This window comes from Sander vitreus, chromosome 8 (assembly GCF_031162955.1).
Source record: "Sander vitreus isolate 19-12246 chromosome 8, sanVit1, whole genome shotgun sequence".
In the NCBI taxonomy this organism is placed as follows: Eukaryota; Metazoa; Chordata; class Actinopteri; order Perciformes; family Percidae; genus Sander; species Sander vitreus.
Window position 1 is genome coordinate 26,452,485 of NC_135862.1, and position 26,251 is coordinate 26,478,735.

The 26,251-nt window shown below is 42.3% G+C and overlaps 1 protein-coding gene across 2 annotated transcripts in view; it reads left to right on the forward strand.

Moving 5' to 3' along the window:
* The window catches only part of ckap5 (cytoskeleton associated protein 5), a 52,884-nt gene that overhangs the window by 15,735 nt on the left and 10,898 nt on the right, over positions 1–26,251 (forward strand). Inside the window, exons 12-33 of one of the 2 annotated variants that reach the window (XM_078257683.1) lie at positions 425–553; positions 649–807; positions 2,499–2,600; positions 8,338–8,448; positions 9,426–9,518; positions 10,507–10,692; positions 10,872–10,966; positions 11,195–11,378; positions 12,056–12,216; positions 12,865–13,039; positions 15,213–15,326; positions 15,867–15,995; positions 16,158–16,352; positions 16,499–16,625; positions 17,228–17,310; positions 17,750–17,854; positions 18,617–18,739; positions 20,118–20,267; positions 20,358–20,561; positions 20,645–20,780; positions 20,909–21,102; positions 21,207–21,379. In XM_078257683.1, the coding sequence (XP_078113809.1) occupies positions 425–553; positions 649–807; positions 2,499–2,600; positions 8,338–8,448; positions 9,426–9,518; positions 10,507–10,692; positions 10,872–10,966; positions 11,195–11,378; positions 12,056–12,216; positions 12,865–13,039; positions 15,213–15,326; positions 15,867–15,995; positions 16,158–16,352; positions 16,499–16,625; positions 17,228–17,310; positions 17,750–17,854; positions 18,617–18,739; positions 20,118–20,267; positions 20,358–20,561; positions 20,645–20,780; positions 20,909–21,102; positions 21,207–21,379 (3,128 nt within the window). The remainder of the gene's footprint in view (positions 1–424; positions 554–648; positions 808–2,498; positions 2,601–8,337; positions 8,449–9,425; positions 9,519–10,506; positions 10,693–10,871; positions 10,967–11,194; positions 11,379–12,055; positions 12,217–12,864; positions 13,040–15,212; positions 15,327–15,866; positions 15,996–16,157; positions 16,353–16,498; positions 16,626–17,227; positions 17,311–17,749; positions 17,855–18,616; positions 18,740–20,117; positions 20,268–20,357; positions 20,562–20,644; positions 20,781–20,908; positions 21,103–21,206; positions 21,380–26,251) is intronic. The other variant, XM_078257684.1, reaches the window with a different exon arrangement.

Below are 26,251 nucleotides of genomic sequence, written 5' to 3' on the forward strand. Positions count from 1 at the left end.
AACTAATCGCAATCGTCATGGGTCCGCGCTAAGCTCCGCACGGAGCCGCTGTAAAATAGTTGTGCGAGAGGGAACTTTGACAGACATAGCTAGCTGTCTCATTTGCTCCTGCAGAGATCTGAGGAGCAGTTGAACATAGTCCTCATAAATCCACCGGAGTTTAAAATTCCAACACAAAGGAAGCGGAAGGAAACGGACATCGACAAAAATACACTCACCCGGTGGAATTTCCTGCAGCACCGGCGCAATCCCGGAAGTGGAACGTCAAGGATATAGACTAGGGAAACACTAATATGAATAACGTGTGAGAGAATGCGTTGTTGCTACCTGCAAGCACAGCATACAGTACCGGGGGCTTAACACCATTTCAAATGTCATCTTTTAAAAGCCTACCTGTACCTTTTTTCTCTTTTAACCATTTCAGCAAGTGAATGACTCCGCTCCAGAGGTGCGTGATGCTGCCTTTGAAGCTTTGGGGACGGCCATGAAAGTGGTGGGAGAGAAAGCTGTGAACCCTTTCCTGTCTGATTTGGATAAACTCAAACTGGATAAGGTAAGGAGCAGTAGCATTCAGACCAGGAGAACGCTCCCGCTTTTATTGTAGTTGACTGCTTACCACTGTCCTTTTTTTGTTTGTTATGGCGACAGATAAAGGAGTCAGCTGATAAAGTGGAGCTCGCTGGAGGGAAGAAGGGTGCAGGAGGAGGAGGGGAAAAGAAGCCAGCTGCTAAAGCTCCTCCCCCTGCTGAAGCTCCACCCAAATCCTCTGCCCCACCCAGGAAGACCCAAACTGGTGCTGCCGGCAAGGTATGCTAAGAGCAATGCCCATATAGAAAACTAAAATGAATCAAAAATAATTTGTCACCTGGTTCCACCTCAATGTTATGAATAAGAGTGTCACAATTTTGATTTTAATTCAAAATTGACCGAAATAAAGTCACAATCTCGAACTTCGAATTAATGGCAGTACGACTAACATGGCAGCTGTACAGGTTTGCTAATAAATCACTAAAATAGCAGTGACGGCACCGTTTGGTTTAGCTATCAATGCCCTTAGCATCGTGGCTAACACTTTTGCTACTTTATTTTTTGACAAATCGTTTCGGCTGTGCTTTCTAACATGATGTCATTGTGCTAACCGAGCACCGTTGGCCTTTACAACCGAGCCGCTTCACTAACTACACTTGTTAGATAATGTTTCATTACAGAGTTGTCTGTTGAGTTGTGTTTGTCGCCGTGTGCTCGTGGTGGAAGATGAATGTAAACAGAGTGACGTGTCGGAAATGCAATGCGCTGTGACTAGTGTTGGGGAAGTTACTTTTAAAAAGTAGTGTTTACTCGTTACTTCTTAAAGTAATCCGTTACTTTACTTAGTTACCCCCTATGGAAAGTAACTTTTTACTTTACTCGTTACTTTTACGTTACTTTTAAAAGCAGGCGTCTCTGGCAGAGACGGAAGTTAATTACACAAAAACTTTCTTTGACTATAAAGCCAATCTCTGGTTTATCAGTGAAGTGTCTGAACTACACTGCAGGCTGGATTCTCTACTCACAGAGTGACGGCTGATTCATTATGAACGAGTCCAGCGTGGGTTGAATGCAGGTCATCGGCGTTACATAGTGTTAGTGTATACTATGTAATGTCTGTATCAACTTGCACTGGTCGCGCAGCCACGATGGTCCGTGCATTGTCGTAGACACATGCAGCATCTTTTCTGGAAATGCGTGTCCGTGCAACCGACACAAGTCCACAGCGGTCCGCTGCGTGTATGTATGAGGCCATCTCCACCGCGTCCATCTGTGAGGTTGTCAGCTTTGTGTCTGCCTGGCTCAGAGCGCCGTCCAGCAAAAAGCCGACGAAGCTTAAAACGCTCTCAAAAGTTAGCTTTGGCTGCTTCTCGCTTGCCATGATTGCTCTGCTACCAGCCTCTGTCACGTCCCGTGTGGAGCTTGTGAGCACGCAGCTGAGAAGGCGGCGTCGCTGTCAAATCTGTCCCTGGGAAAAGTAACGTTGTGCCGAATTAAAAAAGGAACTACTTTTCGTTACCAACTTTTCAGTAGTAGCGCGTTCCACTACTTTTTACCTGGGAAAAAAAGTAGTTGCATTAACGAATCGAGGATTTGGAGAATCGTGACGCCCCTAGTTATGAATGGTATGACCTTAAAGAACTTGGTGGCTGCTCCTTCTTGTTCCAATACTCCCTGCAATATTTAAAATTGATGTGCAGTCAAAAATTGCAGCAGTCGGAAATGTTTGGTTTGCAGTAACTTAATACAGTATGTTTTCTGGGTTTGTCGCCACACACAAACAGTTCGTAATACCTCATATAATACTTTTTAATCAGTGGGCCATAGACACAATCACCCTTGTGTCACCTCATTTGTGAATAATGACTTAACAAATGTTTTTAAATGAAAATCTTCGGGATTGCCACTGTAAGTGTCTTCAGTTGTACTTGACAGGGTTTTGTGTCTCTTTTCTTTTCTCTCTTCTGCAGTCGTCAGCAGGTCCATCTAAGAAAGGCAAACCAACCTGTGCAGTTGCTGGAAAAACCAAGAAGACCCCTGAGAGTAAAGAATTCACAGAGACTGAACTCTCGGTAAGTCTGTGTGCATACATTTACCTTACAGTTGAAGCTTTTGTCAAAATGTGTGCATTTATATCAAGACCTAGAGACTTTCAAACATCAACATGTCATTTATTAATATGTATTCATGTCAAAATGACATATATATATATATATATATATATATATATATATATATATATATATATATATATATATATATATATATATATAACATCTTTTCCTATTCTATTTTGCCTGGAAACGCTTCCAACACGCTTGCGTGTCGCGTGAAAAATAGGCGTCGGTTCTATTTCTAGCATGCGCGCGTTTTCGGCACGGCTTGAGACGTGCATGTCACGCAGGCAGTGTGTAAGCTCTAACCTGTTAACATGGGAGCCGAAATATAAACGGACACGCCACGCAGCGGACACGCTCATGCGACACAGCCGGTGTGTAGCCGGCCTAAGACAACCGCCAGCCCCTTTTCTAACATCTATAAAAAAAAAAAAATACTCTTTCTAAAAAGAGGTGAGAAACATTGTTTCCAACTAGTGTTGTTTGGAAGGTTTACTCTAGGGATGCAACAATTATATATTTTGTTGGTATGATTATAGTCTGAAAAATAATCACGGTGTTTCACGATTATGCATTAATTCATTTCACTACTAATATAAAAAATCCCGAAACACTGTAGATTTGAATGTGTTATTTATTGCTGCCTTTTGAAACAGAAATAACACAGTAACAGTTTTGAAAATGATCATATGATCAATCATCAGCCTTTTTATTTAAATTCGTCTGAAAAGATTAGAGACTAGAGGTGAATCAGTCACACCACAAACAAAGACAGTGCTGTCCTTGAGAAGAAGTTGGCCCTTTTTGGGCTAGAAACGGCCCTGCTAGCTGGCGTTTCTGAAAGTTGGACGAGCTGCTAGACAATATGCACCTGTCGCAGGGAGATTCGCAGCATGTTGCCAAGGAATAAATGCGATTGAGAGATCTCTTTGCAGCTTTATGTCCCATAGGGGATGAAAAGGAGTAAGTAAGTGACGTTTAGTGGTAACGTCAGTGACATGTTTGAGCTGTTGCGGAGTTTTGCCTCTTAATGTAACGTTATTATCAGTGCACTCACTGTAAATGCAAACGTCGGCTTCTGACTCGTAACGTTAGCTGTTAACTGTAACGTTAACATTAAACAAAAATTGACGTTAGCTAACTGGTAACGTAACAAGCTAACAAACAAGGTTAATTAACAAATTCGCTAGCAAGCTTACCAACTTGGGTTGAATTCCTGTTGCAGCTGCTGCTGTTGTGAGTCAGGGTCTGGCTCTGCGTTTTTCTGGTGTTTGCTAACTTTATGTCACAGTTAAAAAAAAAAAAAAAAAAAATCGCAGTAGTAAGTTATACCACCTCGGGACGCCGTTGTACATCACTCTGACAGTCGCTACTCGTGTTGACCGGACCGGCGTCTAATCGACTTGTGCGCAGAAACGCGAACATTTATGTTGTCAAGGAGGTTTAATAAGAACTACACACACTGCTACACATAACTTGCAGTCAGTTAACACTCGGTATAGTGGAGCCTTTACGATTAATTAACCGCAACGTTTTAAAACGCGGTTAATAGTGAAATCAGTTAACCGCTGCATCTCTACTTTACGTTTTTCGTTTACTCAAGATGTTAGTCCAAAGAGAATATAGTCATCCTTTTTAAACATTTTCTCTTACAAAAGTGAAATACCAGCTAACTGAATTGTTAAATGCCATGTTTTATGCATGAAGCTACACGAGACCACTCACTGTGGGTATGTGCATGCTTGTGCCAGCCGGTGTTTCCAGTGTTACAAGGTGGTCGGGTATTACATTACCTTATTTGTTTATTATTATTAAAATGCAATGTGTGTTATCAATAATTAGTCGGACAACAGACGCTCCAATTATCAACTAAAAGCTGAGACTGTACCGACAAGACGATGGTGGAGGATTTTGTGTCAAAACAAAAGTGCCTATTATTTTTATAATTTTAAACCCAAGATGTCACAAGTTTATTAACCAGTGGGAAAATGTGCTCACCTTGGCATATAATGCATGGTTGTATTTGACTTCCAGCCTTTTAGAGGCTTACTTATAGTATAAACAGAGGTCAGCATTTTTTTTTTGTCACTGTTCACTTTTCATCTAGTGCTATGAGTACCTCTATAACTGTCTTTGTCGCTAACAAGCTGAATCTGAATTCCTAGGTGGTTTCAAATATGAAGTCAAAGTCGTTGTCGTTGCTCTTAAAATGTAGGTCTAAAACCACAACTAAACCAAGGTTTCTGATGTGTGTTTAATTTTTAGCAATTTAGCTTGTCAAAGCAGGAAAATCATAGGTGGAATTAGTATTAATGATGGCTGAATGCCATTTAGGTGAGCTAAAGGGCTCTATTGTGCATGCTCGCTAGGGTTGGGTATCGTTTGGGTTTTTTCCAATACCGGTCCTAAAATTATACTTTCGAAATGGTGTTTATTGCTAAGGCCATATGGTCAAATTTAAATGATTTATTTAAAATTCTTATGACAAATTTATTTCACCAGTCAATTGCAGTAAGACAAAATGGTATTTTACAATACCATTGAATGCACCACCAGCATTCTTTTCTACCATTAGGTCCCGTCTGTGTTGTTGCTCCCGACAACTCTGAGAGCACCACCAGTGTTTCAAATTGCAGTTACTCTGTGTCTTTAGCTGCAGACTGTTGGACGGCCCAGTGTTGGAATCATTTCCAGTGAAATACAGCCACAATTTACACCGTTTAGCTGTCAGCATTTTAACCGTATTTAAGCCAGCTACTAGCTAACGGTAGGCTAATGTTACTGTACCTGCTGCAAAGTGTAATGTTAACTAGCATCACATGCAGCGATGCTTCTGTTGCCTCTGATGTCTGCTTCGGAGCACCAGAGAGCAACGCAGGCATTTAAGTGGCACCGAAATATGCGTTGCTATTCAGCCCAGTAGACACTGGTTGTTAAGGGTTTTGGTACAAAATTCTAATGCTCGCAAACTTGTATGGCTTACTGGGATACTACGAATAAAATTGAGCCAATGTTTATATTCACACCTGTGCTTTTCCTGGTTTTGACAAGTCAAGATGTCTGCTGTGAAAAGGGTCTGTTGTGATGAGTACACTGACTTTTGCTCTCAAAGGGTTTAAGCATTATTAGTATGTTGCTGCTGGAATTTCTGATTAGAGCCCGACCGATATATCGGCAGGCCGATATTAGGCATTTTCCCAGCTATCGGCATTTATAATGGCTGATTAAAGAAAATGTTTTAAAATTTTTAAATATTCATTCATCAGAATCATTGATAATGACAAATGATTCTGATAATTGAATATTAAAAAAAAATTAATAAACGGACGAAACACCCTTCAATTCAGTTTTATTTATAGTATCAAATCATAAGAGTTATCTCGAGACACTTTACAGATAGAGTAGGTCTAGACCACACTCTGTAATTTACAAAGCCCCAACAATTACAATAATTCCCTCAAGAGCAAGCATTAGTGGTAGCTATTGCGACAGTGGTGAGAAAAAACTCCCTTTCGGGAAGAAACCTCGGACAGACCCAGACTCTTGGTAGGCGGTGTCTGACGGTGCCGGTTGGGGGTGTGATGAACAGTGGTAGTAATAGTTACAATAAAGATAATGGAACAGTGACTACAATGGTAGTCGTAGTAGTTAATGTCATAGTAGGGCACAGCAGGGCGTTACGGGGTGTAATGTGGCACAGCAGAGCATGGGTGGACGCGGTAGGATGCAGCCGCACACTGCAGGGAATTGGAGAGCGTAGCAGGGTGTAGCAGGTCCCTAGCGACAGCTGCACCCAAGACCCAGGTCTTGGTGCCACCCTAATCCAAGGCGATTTTCTGGGTGAAGAAGAAACATAAGGACTCCGGGGAGTAAACTCCCCAGAGCTAGGTTAGTAACAAGCATTTCTGGGAGAAGAATGCACATAAAAGGAACAAATGAAAAGAGAGATGAAAGAGCAGCTCATTGTGTCATAGGGAGGAAGGAAATTCCCCAGCAGTCTAGAGTTATAATAGCATAACTAAGAGAGGCAGGCTAAAGAGAGGTGCCGGGTCGGGCTTGAACTCTCCCCTGCCGGAACGGGCTGTACTTCCTGCCTCCCTCTACTCTCACTATATTATTGATTATATGATAGGTAGATCTGATGACTATGAGGAGAAGCAGAGGGAAGCTGGGGTGCTGTGTCTGTAGCTATACACCCTGCCCTGACATACGCTGCAACTCTTCACTCCCTAACTATAAGCGTTCGTTTGGGGAGATTGTTTTTGAGGATGTTATCGTTTGGCCGATCCAGGCAGTGTAGGCCACCGGACCGTCTGACTACTGCATCCCTCAGAAGCTTTCGCCGCGCAGTAGCAATTCTCTTCTGTGACGACGGCTGGTCAGTCAGCGTTGAAGGGGGGCGAGCCCGGCGAACCGCATCGGCCGGTTCCGACTCCGGCAAGGATAACCGGTGTCGAGCAAGAAGATGGACGTTGGCAGGCGGCTGAGTCCCATGGCGCAGTATCCTGGGAGGCCGCCGGGAGAGATGAGATCCGGAGCGACTGATTATGAGCCACGTCCCTAACTATAAGCTTTATCAAAGAGGAGGGTTTTCAGTTTATTCTTAAATGTGGTGACGGTGTCTGCCCCCCGAACCCAGACTGGGAGCTGGTTCCACAGGAGTGGAGCCTGGTAGTTGAAGGCTCTGGCTCCCATTCTACTTTTAGAGACTCTAGAAACCACTAGTAGCTCTGAGTTCTGGGAGCGAAGTACACAGGAAGCCAATGCAGAGAAGCTAGTACAGGGGAAATATGGTCTCTTTTCTTAGTTCTTGTCAGAACACGTGCTGCAGCATTCTGGATCAGCTGGAGAGTCCTAAGGGACTTATTTGAGCATCCTGATAGGAAAGAATTACAGTAGTCCAGCCTGGAAGTAACGAATGCATGGACTAGTTTTTCAGCATTGTTTTTAGATAGGATGTTCCTGATTTTGGCAATGTTACGAAGATGGAAAAAGGCTGTTCTTGACGTTTGTTTTAAGTGGGCGTCAAAGGATAAGTCCTGATCAAAAATAACTCCTAGATTTCTGACAGTAGTGGTGTAGGCCAGGGCAATGCCATCTAAGGTAGCTATATCTTTAGATAATGAAGTCCGGAGGTGCTTGGGTCCCAGGACAATAACTTCAGTTTTGTTGGAGTTTAACATCAGAAAATTGTAGGTCATCCAGGATTTTATATCTTTAATGCACGCTTGAAGTTTAGCTAACTGACCGCTTTCGTCTGGCTTAATTGACAGATATAATTGGGTGTCGTCTGCGTAGCAGTGAAAGTTAATTCAGTGTTTCCTAATGATATTGCCTAGAGGAAGCATATATAAGGAGAATAGAATTGGTCCAAGCACCGAGCCTTGAGGAACGCTGGCTGGGTTCAACCATGTTCTGAGCTTTGGCGTTGCATAGCTTGTCCACCAGAGGGCGCTATACAACGTCCCTGTTGGCAACAATCAGATTTTTTTTGTTATTGTCTTTTTGTTCAATGTACTTCATATCTTAAATTTGTATTTTTATACATTTTATTTATCAGAACTTTAATATATTTTGATGTTCCTCTGTTCTGTTGAAGAGAGAGAGAGAGAGAAATATTTGTATCGGCCTTAAAAATTCTTTATCGGTCGGGCTCTTTTTCTGATTACTTAAAGTGTCTGTGTGTTGTCAGGTTGAGGTGTGTGAGGAGCGTGCAGCAGGTGTACTTCCTGCCTCCTGTGTACAGCTGCTGGACTCTTCCAACTGGAAGGAGAGACTGGCTAGTATGGAGGAGTTCCAGAGGGTAAAGTTTCTTCCTTGGTGACTGCGTTCATTCATGACCAACTATTTCATACATTTTTATCTGTTTGCATAAAAAATATGGTGCCTGTCATGCACCAGCAATCGTCCTCACAAGACAGAAATTGATGTATTGGTTCTAGAGCTGCAACGATTAATCGATTGAATGAATAGTCGATTGACAGAAAAATTAATCTGCAACTATTTTGATAATCCATAAACTGTTTATTTCCCAAGCAAAAATGCCAAATGTTTTCTGGCTACAGCTTCTCAAATGTGATGCTTTTCTTGCTTTACTTGTCATATGACCGTAAACTGAATATCTTTTGGGTTTTAGACTTTTGGTCGAACAAAACGAAAATTTTAATGCATCACCATGGACTGTCAGATATTGTAATAGGCATAGCTAAAGTGTTTGAGAAAATAATTGGCATATCAATCAATAATGAAAATAAGCATGTCATGTATGTATACATGTTTGATGAAACACATTGATTGAACCCATATCAGTAATCTGTTTTCTGTGTGAAATATTAAAAACTCTACATTGCATATTGAAGTCTGTTGGAGCCATGGAAACGGCTGATGTGTTGTATAGGGCTGCAACTAACGATTATTTTCATAGTCGATTAATCTGTCGATTATTTTCTCGATTTAGTTGTTTAATCTATAAAAATGTCAAAACATGTTGAAAAATGTGGATCAGTGTTTCCCAAAGCCTAAGATGACGTCCTCAAATGTCTTGTTTTGTCCAAAACTCAAAGAAATTCAGTTTACTGTCACAAAGGAGAGAAGAAACTAGAAGATATTCACATTTAACAAGTTGGAATCAGAGAAATCCTATTTTTTTTAAATAAAAAAATGACTCAAACGATTAATCGATAACCAAAAGAGTTGCCAATTAATTTAATAGTTGACAACTAATCAATTCATCGTTGCACCTCTAGGATTATTAATGTATGGATTCATGTGTGCTTCTAGGCTGTGGAGACCATGGATAAGGTGGAGATGCCCTGCCAGGCCTTAGTCAGGATGTTGGCAAAGAAACCGGGCTGGAAGGAGACTAACTTCCAGGTAACCATCTCTGTTACAGTAGCTTAAATGCTTGAAAATGCATTTCTCTCCGACCCACGGTGCAATTAGGACATGTACAACAAGTATTTTTTATATATATATATATATACACAAATAAGATAAGTAATATGTACAATACAGTAATACATTCTAAAGTGCAAAATCAAACGGTAGAGAAAACTAAAGATATTGAAATGTGCAATATAAAAGGAAGAGTTCCTGAATGTCTTGATAGGGGGGGGGGGGTTCAGAGTCCAGAGTTCTTGGGGGCAGAGGGGAGGGTGTTGAGCTTCCTGACAGCCTGGGGAGTGAAGCTGTTTGCCAGTCTCATGGGATGGGCCAGGTATTATCTTGTTGGCTTGCTTAAGAACAGCCCATTTGTAGGTGTACATGGACAGATAGTGTCTAAAGCCTGATTTATGGTTCTGTGTTAAATCTTCGCCGTGGCTACGTACGTTGGTACGTGGAGACTCAGACCCTACGGTGTAGCCTGACGTGCGCCTCTCTAAAAATTTACCTACACGTTGCTGCGACGCACGTCGCTCGGCCGTGGCTTGGTAGCGTTGCATTTCCCCCTACTCATTTCCGGGTTCTCCTTCTCCATAAACATGAAATAAAGTAGAGGGTTAACTTTCCCTGCTACAGATTTCCCACCGTGGTCAGAAAACACAAGGGAGACACTTTGTTTCTCTCACTATGACTCTAGAGTCGCTATTTGCTCCGAAGCCAATCGCCATCACTCACTCAACCACACGCTCCCCACGCACACACACATGCCGTCCCTACTATTCTCTTAAAGAGATTGACGCCAACGCCCAAGTATACTTCAGGCCACCTACGTAGGCTACAGCGAAAGCTCTGCGTGGAGCCTCCGCAGAACCATAAATCACTCTTTACTCCTATCATCGAGGTATTGTCTACATATTAGCAAGGAACCGTCAATTAGCGATTGGGATGTTCCCATTCTAATGCCGTCTCTCCTGTGTAGGTGATGCAGATGAAGCTACACATTGTTGCCCTTGTAGCTCAGAGAGGACAGTTTTCAAAGACATCAGCCTTCGTGGTTTTGGATGGCTTGGTGGATAAGGTCGGAGACATCAAATGTGGTGGAAAGGCCAAAGAGGGATTGACTGCTATTGGAGAGGCTTGCTCACTGCCGTGGACTGCAGAACAGGTTTGTGGCCGATTTCTCCGGACAGAAAAAAAACGTAATCTTTTTTGCTTAAGTTGCCAAACTAGAACTTTGAAAATACAATTTATGTAAGAGTGATCAACGGGCCGGTAGATGTTCATGATGATGGATTGCTATATTTACACGGTTTGTGTTTGTTTTTTTTTGTTTTTTTTTCTTAGGTTGTGTCTATGGCGTTTGCACAGAAGAACCCCAAAAACCAGGCAGAGACTCTCAACTGGCTGGCTAATGCCATGAGGGAATTTGGCTTTGCTGGGTGAATTACAGCTCATATTTTGATGCTCATTATTATGTCAAACCATTGAAAAAGTGTATTTTTTTTTTTATAATAACTTGCATTTTTAAACAATTCAGATCTTTTCTTTTCTTTTTTTTTCTTTTAAATTATAACATTTGAAAGTGTTCTGGCCATGAAAACAGACAAAATGTGTTACTACACCTTCACAAAGGGTATTTGTTGACCTTTGACCTCCCCTCTCTCCAGTATCAATGTGAAGGGTTTCATCAACAATGTGAAAACCGCTCTGGGAGCGACTAACCCTGCTGTTCGGACGTCTGCCATCACCCTGCTGGGAGTCATGTACCTCTACATGGGAGCGCCTCTTCGCATGTTCTTTGAAGATGAGAAGCCTGCTCTCCTCTCACAGATAGATGCTGAGTTTGAGAAGGTAAGGACTTTCTGGGTGGATCACAGAGTACAAGACACACACACACACACACACACACACTTTGTAAAGAGAATTGCAAAAAAAAAAAGAACGACCTTACTGTTAAGGGAAAAACTCAGGAGCAGCACAACTCATTTCACATATGTGAAGATGATTCGAGAGATTTTGATGCATTACACTGGAGCATTTAATGAATTCCCAGTTGACGAGAATTTAGGAGCACACAGTACAGTGTGGGTGCCATTCCAACTTCTGAAGGTGTATCCGTTCATGCTGGAGGCATGAGCTCATGCTTGAGGCATTAAGTTTAGCTGAACCTTTTAAGGTAAACACAGATATTGCGGGCACTCAAATATCTCAGCACAGACAAAATGTGTTATGTGTTTACTTTCTCTGTGGCCTTGGCGGGGTGAACAGCACGGTCTTATCACACAGCTGCTACGCCTCCCTATGGAGGCACAAAGTTGAAGTATTCCTCTGCCTGGAAAGTTTATGAGGTTATGTTGGACACTGACCTGAATGCCACCTGGGTACCATTGTCTCAACTTACATAGCATGAGTTCATAAGATGGGAATTCCACAACACTTACCAGTTGGTTATCCTGACAACAATGTGCATGTAAATGAGACACGACAAAGGAAAATAAGACCTATTTGTATGTGTATCTCCCGCACAGATGCAGGGCCAGTCTCCACCAGCTCCAATAAGATTTACCAAGAAGTCAGGGGCTGTGGAGGAGGGTGATGAAGGAGAGGAGCCGGAAGAAGATGGGGGAGGAGGAGGAGGAGGAGGAGGAGGACAGGACATCATGGACCTACTGCCCAGAACAGATATCGGGTAACCAAACAGTGACCGTGTAGGACACAGCCTCTCAGATAAAACAAGATTAAACTTCGATAAATGACGCAAGTAGCCGGATGTCTGTGTTTACCCTTCGGCAAAACTCTGCTGGGTGGGTAACTTCAGCCGGTTGAAAATCAGCAACTTTTTTTTCCTTCTCTTTAGCGTTTAGCTTAGTGCAGGGTCATTGCTACCATAGGCAACACTGGCTTGGCGTCATCCTCCCCAGCTCCAAGCAATCGTCACGTCCGGTTGGTTTCAAAAAACCGCAACGGCCAAGTTGTCAAACTCGAGGCTTCAAAATGGTAGTCCACAAACCAATGGGTGACGTCACTGATGCTACATTTATTATTTTAGTCTATGGTGACGCCACTATTAGTACACTTGCACCTAAGATAGTTACGCATAAAAACATTTCAACAAAGAAATCCTTAGTAACGTGGTTCTCAAGTGCTCGGTGCTTATTTAAGCTGGTCTATTACAATAACTGAGTTTGTTATGCCATTTGTACTACCCACCGAGTATATGTACATTAACATTTTCTGTTTGTTTTACTCAAGTTGGAAGACACTGTTTATTTTGCTTGCTGAAATATAGTACCTGTTTTCACTCCCTCGTATGTCTCTCTTCCCTCCTGGCTTTTAGTGACAAAATTACATCTGATCTGGTGTCTAAAATTGGGGATAAGAACTGGAAAATCAGGAAGGAGGGTCTGGACGAGGCTGCAGCCATCATCTCAGAGGCCAAGTTCATCACCGCCAACATCGGAGACCTGCCTATGGCCCTGAAAGGACGACTCGGCGACTCCAATAAGATCCTGGTTAGTAATGGCAGTTACACACCGGGCCGATAATCGGCAGTTGGACAGTCTGGCGAGGTCAGTGATTCGAGTCTGTTCGGTGTGTTCCGTGCCGTTGTCCGTTGGAGGAGCTGTCGGCCTTCATTTTGGCCGACCTGACGCGCTCAGTCGGAGACAGGGCAGTCGGGACTCACCCGGAAATGGCAAGCGGGATGAGCGTGACTAAGCCTCTCAAAATCTGACAAATCTTTTAAACTGACCTTTGTTGATCTGAAATGAAGACAGACTCAACAACTGCATGGCCTACTTAAAATGTTTTCAGAAACATGTTTCGGTGAACTGTTTTAGTACAATATGAGATCGTATTCTGAATGAGTCGCCATTAATGGCCGGTTGAAAAATCCAAAATCCGGAAGCAGCAGCCAGACCCATGTGACGCGTTCGTCCAATCAGCTGCCGGTTAACATTTTTTGGGCATATTACGTCTCGTCACTTTGGTGTGTTCCGAGGCATTTTTTTCCCTCTGCTGAAAATCTATATCGTTCATAAAAATACCCATCAGGGAATGTCAGTCTCTAAATGTTAACTTTTATGAGCGCACCCCCCCCATATTTTGCATTCAGTGCTTCTTTTGTTTAGGCCTTGTCTGTTGTCTGAAGTTTTGAAAGCCAAAGCTTCTGATGAACGGCACAGCAGCGGTTGACATGTTTGTTGTCCTCTTTCACGTGTGGCAGGGCACGGCAGATTGTAACGTATTGTTGTTATATATAAAAATTTATATATATATATAAAAAGTCACCTTCGAATAGTAATTTCAGCATTCGAATAGTAGCCTATTGATTTTTTTACTATTCAAATTATATTTGAATTTCGGCATTCGTTCCAACAGCCCTAACTTACACACAGTGACTTCCGACTTGACTTATAAAAGAGTTCAGACTCAACTCGGACCCGAAATGCGAGAGTCGTGAACAATCTTTATTTTTAAGGAAACGTCTGATGATCCTAATGTTATTCACCTCCCTGTGAATGTGTATGTTGGCTAACGTTAGCTAATCTCCCTCTTCTCGCCTTGGCCTACCCGCATGTGTCACTCATGTCACATCTTATGAACGATAACTTGGCGGGAGTGAGAAACACAAGCCATTGTGAGGTCTAAGATGACGTTACGTACCGTAACTGGCTGTCACTGCACCGCAAATTACTTTTAACCAGCACAGTTTTGTTTAACATGAAACGTATGTAGACAGTTGAAATGAAAGGCCTTAATTCAACATATTGTCACTTACATTTCACTTTCACTTTCATTTGGTTGAGACTCTTTTTACTACCATTTTCACATGCAGTTACTTTGAAACCTCGATTGGTTTTCCCCATTAGCTTTGTTTAGATGAGTCCACAACAACTGAGTAAAACATAATATTGACATTTCTGTAAACCTATATTAGTTTTTGCTTTATCTTATCCTATTTGAAATGATTTTGCTACGCATAAATGCTACATGGTCAAACTGTCAAATTTTAGGTTTAGATAACCGTGAAGTTGAAAGTAGCAAAATAGCAGCGCTCTGAATTGGCAAGTCAAAACTGGAGCAAAGCCAAAGTGATTGTGGTGGTTCTACTCTACAGAAGGATTTAAGAACTACTTTGCACAGTAATAGGTAGTGATGTTCCGATAGTGATGTTCCGTAGTGATGTTCCGATACCAGTATCGGTATACTGGTATCGATACCGATACCAGTATCGTTATCGGCTCCGATACTGCCTAAAACACTGGTATCGGTATCAGGAAGTACTGGAGTTAATGCACCGATCCGATACCACGTTATAAAGCCCTAAAGAAAATCTACGTTAAAGTAGTTTATTTATGTTCTTTTTCTGTTATAACTGACTGTCAAACTGGATAATAAAAGAACGTTCTGTGGCGTTCATGTTTCACAAAGAGTTTAACCTGAGCCAGACCGACAACAAAGATATAGAAATCCTATCACAACCATACAGGGATAGTAGTATACAGTTGTTAAAACATAATAAAATATATGACACACTGGTATCGGATCGGTACTCGGTATCGGCCGATACGCAAGTTCAGGTATCAGAATCGGTATCGGGAAGCAAAAAATGGTATCGGACCATCTCTAGTAATAGGATATTAAAATGTAATTTAAAATGACCTTTATGTTTGTGCTTTCCAGGTCCAGCAGGCCCTGACTCTCCTGCAGCAGTTGTCTACAGCCATGGGACCTGGACTGAAGCAGCATGTTAAGGCACTTGGAATCCCTATTGTCACTGTACTGGGAGACAGCAAGGTACTGGACACATACACTCGCATCAGAAACACAAACACCCACAGTAACGCACACATCTTTCCCCGTTCAACAGCAATGGCAATGTCGTATCTGCAATCGAGCCCTTACCACCGAAACGAGCCCTTACAAACACCTTTTTTGATCATTTTTTTACAATACTTTGCGCCAATCATTTCGTGAAGTTACAGGAAAGTTTCAAATTGAGTTTGAAGAAAGAAACACTAAGATCCAAAAAACAAAGTGTGGGGGGGCGTTAAATATGGCAGAACAACACTAAATGACAGCAATTTTACACTTATAAATGAGAAATATACGGCACAGGTGGAGCATACGGATACAGAATAAATCAAAGGAAGATGTCCATCTTAAAAATCGAATAACTATTGTGATATGCGTTTTGAAAATGTACATACTGTATATGATGAAAAGAGTACAATAAATCTGAAGAGGCAAGAGAAGCTGGAAACGTGTTGCTCTGGAGACACTGTCACGTCCCTGACTGTGTGGTGATGATGGACATGCCTCTCTGTTCCTCTGCAGCCTAATGTAAGGGCGGCTGCCATGACCACTCTCCAGGCCTGGGTGGAGCAGACTGGGATGAAGGAGTGGCTGGAAGGAGAAGACCTGTCAGAGGAGCTCAAAAAAGAGAATCCTTTCCTAAGACAGGAGGTACACAGAGATGCATATACTCTTCACTGTCTTGTTCATGGTGGAAAATGTGGCATTCCGCTTATTCAGAAAAGAGCCATGCACATTCCTGAGCCAAATCATAGTACACAATACAAATCGGAGACACGTGTTTTGCCATAACGCTCTCTCTTCGTCACACAGCTCCTAGGCTGGTTAGCAGAGAAGCTGCCGACCCTGAGGACAGTCCCTGGGGACCTGATGCTGTGTGTCCCTCATCTCTATGCCTGTCTGGAGGACCGAAACGGAGATGTGAGGAAGAAAGCTCAGGATGCCCTGCCTACCTTCATGATGCACCTGGGCTACGACAAGATGGAAAAGGCGGCTGGGAAACTCAAAGTACTGAACCGATATTTATATTGTGCTTTTGGCTAGCAAAGAGCACATACATTTTAATAGACATTTTCGATGCCTGACCCCAGGCTGTGATTCATAGCTGTCTTGTCCGCAATAATTAATGCCCCTCTCTCCCCATCTCCCTGCAGTCTGCCTCTAAGGATCAGGTGTTAGCTATGTTGGAAAAGGCCAGAGCTGTGATGCCAGCTAAACCTGCTCCTCCGGCCAAAACTGGAGGGGGAAAAGGCTCTGCAGAGCCAAGCAGAGCTGCTTCAGGTTTGTATGACTTTAGAATGATTGATTGATTTTTAGACAAATTATTCCAGTCACGCTTTCACATTAAGACAGATGTGCTACTGTGTGGTAGTTTTACACATAATATAAAGTAGGTCTGGGTCTGATAGCTAATGACATTTTGGATCTGGTTCCCATTTGGCAGAATAACTGTAATCACTAAACTTCAACAAAAGAGAACCCATCCTTTAATCTGACCTGGCTATTTTTCATTTGAAAAGATCAATGTACAAAACATTCAGGTTACATTCGCAAGTGTCTTATATTCAGCTGCTGGTGACTGACCGTACCTTTATTCATGGCTCCTCCTGTTCACATGGGCAAACCTCTGAACGCCAAATTGCTCCTGTTGGTAGAGCCAGTGCCTTGCGTGGTAGCTTAGTGCGTGACTTTGTGTGTGAATAGGTGAATGAGAGCCAAATGGTAAAGCGCCATATAAATGCAGCCATTTACAATGCAACAAAACGATGCAAATGCAGTAAGTGTGATGTTGACTGTTTCGATGGTCTCCGCAGTAATTTTTTGAAGACATTGTATTCCTACACTTGAGAAAATTTGACACATGCATCTCCTCTCCTCTGCAGCCTCCAGGCAGCCAGCTAGTGAGGACGTTGTTGACAATAAACCTGAAGTTAAGAAGGTCCGGGGAGGAGTGGCCGGAAAGAAGGTGTGTCTTTCTGGATCAACATCCGTTTTTGTTATGCAGTGTGCACAGAGGAACCGAGAAGTTTTGATATTGTTACTCTTTGTACTGCCTAATAAATGTTTTAATGGCAGTCTAGCCTAAGTAGAACTGGATTTAGGGTGCGATCAGACCAGATTTTGCTCCCCATTTACTTCAACAATGAAAGGAGAGAGACGTATTCCGTCCAGTCCAGTCTGACCCCACCGGTTAAAGTTTTTTTAGAAACTTAAGAGAGTATATGTACCTTTTTTTTGTATACATAGTCACACATTCACCATTTGCACTTCCGTTGATGTCACTCCTGTAAGTGGTTGTGCAATATCAGGCATGAACATTTGACATTATTTTCCTTTTTGTCTATGCACACCATTTGGTCATCTCATGACAGTGAAATTAAAATGTGGTTTTTCTACTCAACCAGCCTTCCTCCCCTCCCGAGGAACCTGCCCCTTCCTCCAAGGACAAGGACAGTAATGCTAGTAAAAAGCTCCCCAGCAAAGGGAAGGCTGCTGCTAGCAGTCAACAGGTAGATGTGTTGCAGGTGTCCTTGTAATGAAACTCAGTCCAGAATGTCTTTACACTTCATCTCTACTATGCTGCTACTTATTAAAGCCAGCTGTGGGCTCTAGAGTACACAAGTAGCGCAGCCGTGGTCAGAGTTTCTCAGCGGACACTTGTTAGCCTGACAGATGTTAAACCCTGTCCAGCTTTTCTCTGCCTTGACCCAGTCGGATCTTGGCTCAGTCTAATCCTGTGTCTCTCTAATCACTAATACTGTCACTGAACATGTACAACTGTTTAATCGATGCACATGGGCATGCAGTTGTTGGGTGAAATCGGAGCCTAAATCTGTGTTTTTTTTTTTTTTAGGCTTTTAACATTTAAAAATGTGCTGACATGAGACAAGTCAAAAAAGTACATGCATGCTCACAGAAATGAAGCACAAACCGAGAGGTCACTTGAAGGTTTCCACTGCACGAATGTGTGTTTCTAAACGTGCGTCTCATGTTTGGGAATGGTGTCACGTCAGTGTTTCTACACTCTGTTTTATGTGTTAACCTGCACTGAGATCTTTTCAGCATAACACCCCTTTGTCTCCTGTTTCTACTCTGTCACCTACACGCAGCTATTATTATTATTATTATTATTATTATTATTATGTTATCCAAATCAGACCCAAAAATCCCATGAGTAAACTTAATTACACACGATCCTAAGTACACATCCACGGACAGACCACATTGGTTCACTCACTCTCCCTCACACTGTGATGTTTCCTCCCTCTCAGGGTGCAGCTGGTAAGAAGCCTGCAGCCAAAAGCCAGAAGGATGATGAAGATAGGTCCGGGCCGATCTTCATCCTCATCGCCAATGCTAAGGAACAGAGGATCAAGGACGAGAAGCAACTGAAGGTATCGGACTGGCTGAAAAACATGTCAGGATGATGATCCAAGTGGCTCAGTGCAGCTGCAGTTACATACTGTATATCTGAGAGGTTAACTGGAGGAGACGTAATTTGTTCCTTTGGGTATTAGCTTATTGTTAATGCTGTAAAATAGTTTTTACTCTGCTAACTAACAGGAAAACAATCCGGTACGGTAAAGGGGAAATACTGATAAAATTAAACCACACACTCTTTGGCCACAGCTTGTATTACCATACTTAGTTGCCGGTATTCAACAGTAATGTTGGTAGTATGTGTAAATGATCTCTTTCCATCTATCCATCTATCTCACCAGTGCCCAGACCTCCCTACTCACACCAACTCTGCTCGGTCGCATCTACACGTCTGCTTCCTCTTTCTCTATCTCTCTTCTGCTCACTTTACGCACGCACTGAGCTCTCTTAAAGGAGCCACAGCACCATTTTACAACAAATGCCTTATCGCGCTAATGTGACCGAGCCTGACCCAAACCCGACCCTCATTTTGAAATATCTGTCCAAACCCGGCCGGGCCGGGTATCCATGCCTTAATCTGCACTGGTGCTGAATGTTAGCAAAGTTCGCTAAAGTACTTTTTAACCAGACGTCAGTACAAACTCCTCAGCTGACAGAGCGGTGAGCAGAAACCTGGCATGTAGGATGTTTTAGGAGTTTAGTGTGAGGCGGGTGCTCTGCAGCTGTAACTGGGCGGTGGCCATTAATAAGTTATTAAAACACAAAATATCTATTGATTAACAAGAAAACAGGAACCCCAAGCATACCACAAATTACCATACCAGTGTGGATTTGACAGAAGGCATGCCCCCTTCCTGGAAAGTCAAAAAGTCGTCCTAAACTGGGAACTTGGTCGACTTACTGAAGTTGTCTATTAGGGCTGCACAATATATCGGGTTTTTTTTTCCACTTTAAAATGTAACGGTAGTTCTTTTTAGTGCTGCCTTTTATATTCAATTCCATTTTCAATTTGTTCAATAAAGGAAAGTTGGAAATGTATTTGATTTTAAACAGATACTAAACAAATATGACATTATATTGATAAGATTGTGCCGCTATGCATTGGCGCATATAAGACAATAAAGTGACCATGTGCAATACTGCGTGAAATTCTATCCTTTCATTTGTTTTAAATTCGACAAGCAGTTTGTTGTATGTTATCAAAATACTGAAAGCGGCACAACTGAGTGCACTTTAATATCTGTTTATTTATCGCAAGTAATAGTATCGCAATATTCAACAACGTTATCGCATATCGCACATTTTCCTCGTATCGTGCAGCCCTGTTGTCTATCACACAAAACTCCCCAGAAATACTGTTGACTTCAATTTGACTAAATGTTTCTCTTGTAGATTTTGAAATGGAACTTCACCACCCCTCGAGATGAATATTTGGAGCAGCTGAAAACTCAGATGTCCACCTGCTTTGCTAAGTGGCTGCAGGATGAGCTCTTTCACTTTGACTTCCAGAGACACGTCAAGGCTATAGGAGTCATGATTGAGGTAGTGGCTGGTCTAAAACTCCAAATTGCAAATTAGGAGTAGGCTTGTTTCGTCATCAAAAAGTCTGACTGTGTGTTTTGTGTTCGACAGCGGTTGGAGAGCGAGAGCGATGCCACCATTGGCTGTCTGGACCTGATTCTGAAGTGGTTCACCCTGCGGTTCTTTGACACCAACACCACAGTCCTGATGAAGGTGCTGGAGTATCTAAAGCTCATGTTTGCCATGCTAAACAGAGAGAACTATCATTTGACTGAGTACGAGGCCAACTCCTTTGTCCCCTACCTCATACTCAAGGTGAGCGCGCATTACACTCCGAGTGATAAAAGACCACTGTAAAGCTTTTTTTTGCTCACAGTTTCTCCTCTTCCCTTCTTTAGGTGGGAGAGCCAAAGGATGTGGTTCGCAAAGATGTTCGGGCCATACTGACCATGCTGTGTAAGGTTTACCCAGCATCCAAGGTCTTCCCCTTCCTCATGGATGGAACCAAGTCCAAGAACTCGAAACAGAGAGCTGGTAGGTATCTACAGACAGCGAACCAACTGTCGTAAGCTGCACCAATCTCTGTCCAAACCGTATTGGAAGACAATTATTGTTGTGTTGTTGATCAACATCGTTTCTGTGGTTTCCTCCCCTTTCCTCAGAATGTCTGGAGGAGTTGGGTTGTTTGATAGAGGGCTATGGAATGAATGTATGTCAGCCGACTCCAGCCAAATCTCTGAAGGAGATTGCCGTTCACATCGGTGACAGAGACACATCTGTCCGCAACGCTGCCCTGAACACTGTGGTGGCTGTCTACAACGTCTGTGGGGACCAAGTCTACAAACTAATAGGAAATGTAAGATAGAGATGATATCATTGTCCTACTTTTGTAGGGTGTCCTAAGCCTAGACCCCGAAACGTATTCTGTAGAATTTTAACATTATTCCCCAACCTTTCTAGTTGTCGGAGAAAGACATGAGCATGCTGGAGGAGAGAATCAAGCGTTCAGCCAAGAAGACTATTGCAGCTCCTGCCAAGCCGAGTGCGACAGAGAGGTCTCAGAAAGAGCACCCAACTAACCCCAACGCCACATTCCTCCGCAAGCCTTTACAGGACGACCCCAACAAACTCAAGTAGGTCCCCTGTGACTCAGGGCTGCTGGGTATGTTAACCTTAGCTGAATGAAAACTAGTGAGTAAGCCAATAATACTTGCTCACCACAAAATGTATCATATTGAAGAACTAAAATTCAGTGCATGAGCGACGCGTTCATTTCCAAAGAACATTGTTGAAGATATGTCAGTTGCATTCTAAATGGATGTAATAGATCAACCTCATTCATTCAGTATACGCGGCAGGGTTTCAGTTATCCAGTAATTGCCGTTTCTTGACCAGGAACCTCTGTTGAAGTCCTACATCTTTAAATCCCTTTGTTTGTTTGTTTTTAAAGCGTTTTTATTTAATTTTATTTAAGAATAGTCCTACACCAAACAGAAATGATTGGATTTCAAGTTGGCATATTCAACTCGTTGGGTCATGGCGGTCTGTGGTAGGTTGGCTTGAAAAGGCCCTGGCCGCGGTGAAGGTGGTTGCGGCTCTGGCCCTGAGATTTACAGCACCCCTCCCCCAGGCCTCGCCACCTCCCGGGGCCCTGGACTTGGTGCGACCCCTCTCCCTGCGGTCCTCCTTTATCTATACCATTATTATGCATGCAAGCCAATAATGGGACTTTTTTCATGTGGAGGATAACCTAAGCACAAAGTAGCCTGCTTTTAAGTTTTGTAATGCTGCTTTAAGTTCTGGATCTTATTTACTTTTGTCACGTTTTTATTGTGAAGCACTTTGTAAAAGATGGATGTTCTGTCAACATATTTAGCCACATTTAAAGTGACAAAATCGTTTCTCCAAACAGTAAGTGCAAAGCAGTCTTTCTAAACTGTCATCTGACCGGTTATGACTGTTGTTGCAGTGCCTTTTTTTTTTTTTTATAAAAGATATTTTATTATATCTCTTCTACACTCTTTTTTTTCATGTTTATATTACAACATTCAATCACAGTGGGCATAATTAGGTTTTTAGACATTGATCAATACAAAAAGACTTCTTCAAAGTGAAAATGCATGTCTGTGTAAGCACATTGCCATCAGTTGTACCACATGAAGGCAGTTGTTGGATTGAACTGTCAACTTCCAACCAACATACACTGCACCAACTGGTTGGGTGAAGAAAACAACTTGGTCCACAGTCGGTTTTATTTTAAAAGACCAGTGTCTCACACTGCTGTAGATAAAAGAGTCAATTATTCTTTTACAGGCAGAAGACCGTAGCATGCCTCCAAATTAAGTAAACTTTTTCCAAATGAAAAGTCTTCTTGTACTGTAGTGGGACATGGAAATGTCTTGAATGTACTAAAACACAACTTTTCCAGCAGTTTTTCATAAGCATGTTATCCATTGTATCAACACGCATAACAGACTTCTATAGCTGAGGACTGTAGTTAGATTCATGCCATAAATCTTTTGAATGTTTTGTGTTCTGCTTGCAACTAATCTTTTATTATCTTCTTGTTGTATTTTGGTCACTGCATGTTGGGTTGCTCTCACAGATACTTATTTTAAGGAAAATTGGCACACACACAAAAAAAACAACCTGTCCACTGTGTCTGTGAAACCAACCTCTGTGTGTATGCGTCCTTGGCTGGCTGGTGGGCCGGCTGCCAGTCTGTCTCTTAACCCGTTATCTTTCTTCATGTGTGATTTCCTCTGCTCTCTGCTCTGCCTACCTTCTGTTCCGGAACAGATTAATGTATCGCACTTATAGGATGTGAGTACCTCTTCCGCCTCCTCGCCCCTCTTTTCTACATGTTGTTATTGTAAAAACTCCCCTCTGAATGCAATCTAAAACTCATCATTCATAAGACTAATGAACAGACATTTGCGGTGACATTTGAGTATTGGTCGTGCTTCTTCACATGGTTGGGAATAAGGATCAATTCTTGCTCCCCTCTGTCACATGGTAGGTAAAGCACCTGACTATTGTTCAAAATGTCCTGCTGTCACTTTTAAATGCGGTGCATTTGTCTTCCCCAGTCACTCCTTTGTCTTACTTATGAATGTTGTGTATACTATACCTGGAATCGAAATGAACTGTCCTCTGCTTGGTCTTATACAATTTTGCCAGCTGCAAATACACGGAAAGTATTCTAATTTTTTTTTTCTGCTGTTTTGACAGTTGCAAATACAATCTGTCGCTTGTTAATGGCCACATTTATTTATTTTTTTTACCCTTTTGTAATCAACAATTTAGGTTGGTTCTATGGTGTGAAATCTGTATTTACAAAACGAAAGGACTATAAGTCGAGAAACTGGTAATGAGCCTTTCCTATCAATCAAATATTCTTATAAATCTCAGTAACCAATCGTGATGGGTCACTATGCACCTAGTCTATATCCTCGACGTTCCACTTCTTTGATTGCTCAGGTGCCGGAGGAAATTCCGCCGGATGCATGTATTTTCGCCAATGTCCGTTTCCTTCCGCTTTCTTTGTTTTGGAATTTTAAACTCCGTTGGATATATGAGGACTATGGTTGACTGCTCCTCAGATCTCTGCATGGTATATTGAGACAGCTAGCTAGACTATCAATCCAATCTGAGTTTTCTCTCGCACGACTAAAACGACTTTTGAACGTACACGTTCCACCAAAACAAGTTCCTTCCCGACACCATTTTACAGCGGCTCCGTGCAGAGTTTAGCGCCGCCCATGACGATTGTGATTTGTTTAAAGAAATACCAATAAAGCAGAGCACGTTTTTCCCAGAATGCTGTGTGGACTAGCCAGACCTTCGTCTGCTCCGCAACTGTGGATGGTGTGGTAAAGCGAGACTACTGTGCACCCAACTAGATTCACAGCGAGGCATATACATAGCCTTTGATCCATCTAAAAACATAGCATTTTATTTATTTATTATGTGGTTGTCTTAGTGAGTCAGTTTTTCCCATCCCGGAATGCTGTGTGGACTAGCCAGACCCTCCTCCGCAGCACTGTGGAGGTCTGGCATTGTGAGACTAATGCATTGCCAATGCTGCTATCAGCATGTGGTTGTTAAACTTTCTGTCCACTAGAGGGATTTCCAACATTAGCCTAAAAGGGTCAACTAGCTTGATGGTGTTTTAAGCCCCAAACGTCTCCTTCCAGGCAGCGCTGCGACCGTTGACTTCAAGGCACCTAACCTTAACCCTAACCATAACCTTTTCCTAATCCTAGTGCCTTCCAGGCAGCGCTGCCTTGACTGAGACGTTGGGGGGCTTAAAACGCCAATAAACGGTCAACTACGTCATGGCACATTGCAATTCCGGCACACCGCTTTATTCACATTCATTTTGAAACCACGAGCACACAGCAACAAACCCAGATCAACAAAGAACCCTGTTATGAAACATTATCTAACAAGTGTAGGTTAAAAGTGCATGGTTAGCACACTGGTGGCATGTTTGAAAGCACAACCAACACGATATATCATAAATGGAGTAACATTAGTGTTAGCCACCATGCTAACAGCATTGATAACTTTGCCAATCGGTCCTGTCACTACTTTTTTAGCGGTTTATTAGCAAACTATTTCTTGAAAATTGTCTCATTAATGACAATAAAGCTACTAGACGTTTATACCAGCTGAAGGGAAGCTAACCTTACCATTAGCTGTTTCCATGAAGCTCCCAGTTGAGCTCTTATAACTCACCATCCAGTTAAAAAACAAGAACTGACTAATTAATGATAACATAAGCGTGATAACGGTATTTTTATTTTTTTTTCCAACTCACCTGTTTTAAATTATATTCAGGCTTAAAGTGGGGGGGGTGCCTGACTAGCTCACCTGGTTGAGCGTGCACCTCATGTACAGAGGCTTAGTCCTTAGCTCTGCGGCCGTGGGTTCAATTCCACCCCCATGTCATTCCCCCTCTCTTCCCCTTTCCTGTCTTCAGCTGTCCTAATGTAATAAAGGCCTAAAATGCCCCAAAAAATTATCTTTTAAAAAAAGTTCTGCATGGTTGATCCTGACACAGAGGGGACTTGTTGTATAGGGAGCTGCTGGCAGGAACGAGCTCCTGTAGCGATCCTTGTCACAGCGGAGCTGGATTAGTCTCTGACTGAAAGTGCTGTTTGACAAGCAGGTCTCTAAGAGGATGTGTGGTGTTTTTTCCGTGATGCACAACAGTTTGTACAGCATCATCTGTGTGCATGCGTGGCATTGCAGTGTTGCTGAATACCGAATAATTCTGTGCTATAATCAGTCTGACAGTTACAGATACAATATGACTGATAAGGTAGACTGTTCGATGCGGCTAAAAGAGAAGAATGGGGCAGAAAACGGCGACATGACGGCTTCCTTTGTCATTCCTTCCCTTCCTTTTGTCAGTGGGATATTGAGAGCGACATAGAGCTGGTAGTCCGAGCTCACCAGTCATGAACAGCTACTGTTAGACTCTCTGTGTCTCTGCTGGAAGGACAGAGCATCTGGTGGAGCTTTGATAGTCCCTAGAAGAGTGTGTTCAGTCCTGGCAACTAAGTCATGGTTGGGGAGGGGGCGAGAGAATTTGGCTGAACTTTTAAGTCCAAATTGTGTAATTTATAATCTCAAAAGATTGTTAAATCTTGCTTTTTAGTGTGTCCCCCTCCTTTCTAAAGGATAGAAATGCTTAATGTTGGTTTTAGATCAGTGCTGATCAGCTCCAGTCCTGACAGTCCAACTATAATTTGGATAGGTTAATTCATTCAAACATATATTTTCATCCAAATGTTTGACTATTTTGAAGTTGTTTTAAACTCAATTGTATGTTGTTTGTTTTTTTGTTTGTTTTTTTTAACCTAAAAAGGGGAAATTATGCTTTATAACAATTTAATTGATTGTTTATAAAAGTGTTATGTCATTTGAGAGTCACTTATTGTAAGTCAAACATTTTATCCTCCTTATTGACCTGAATACATTGACATTAGACTTACTGG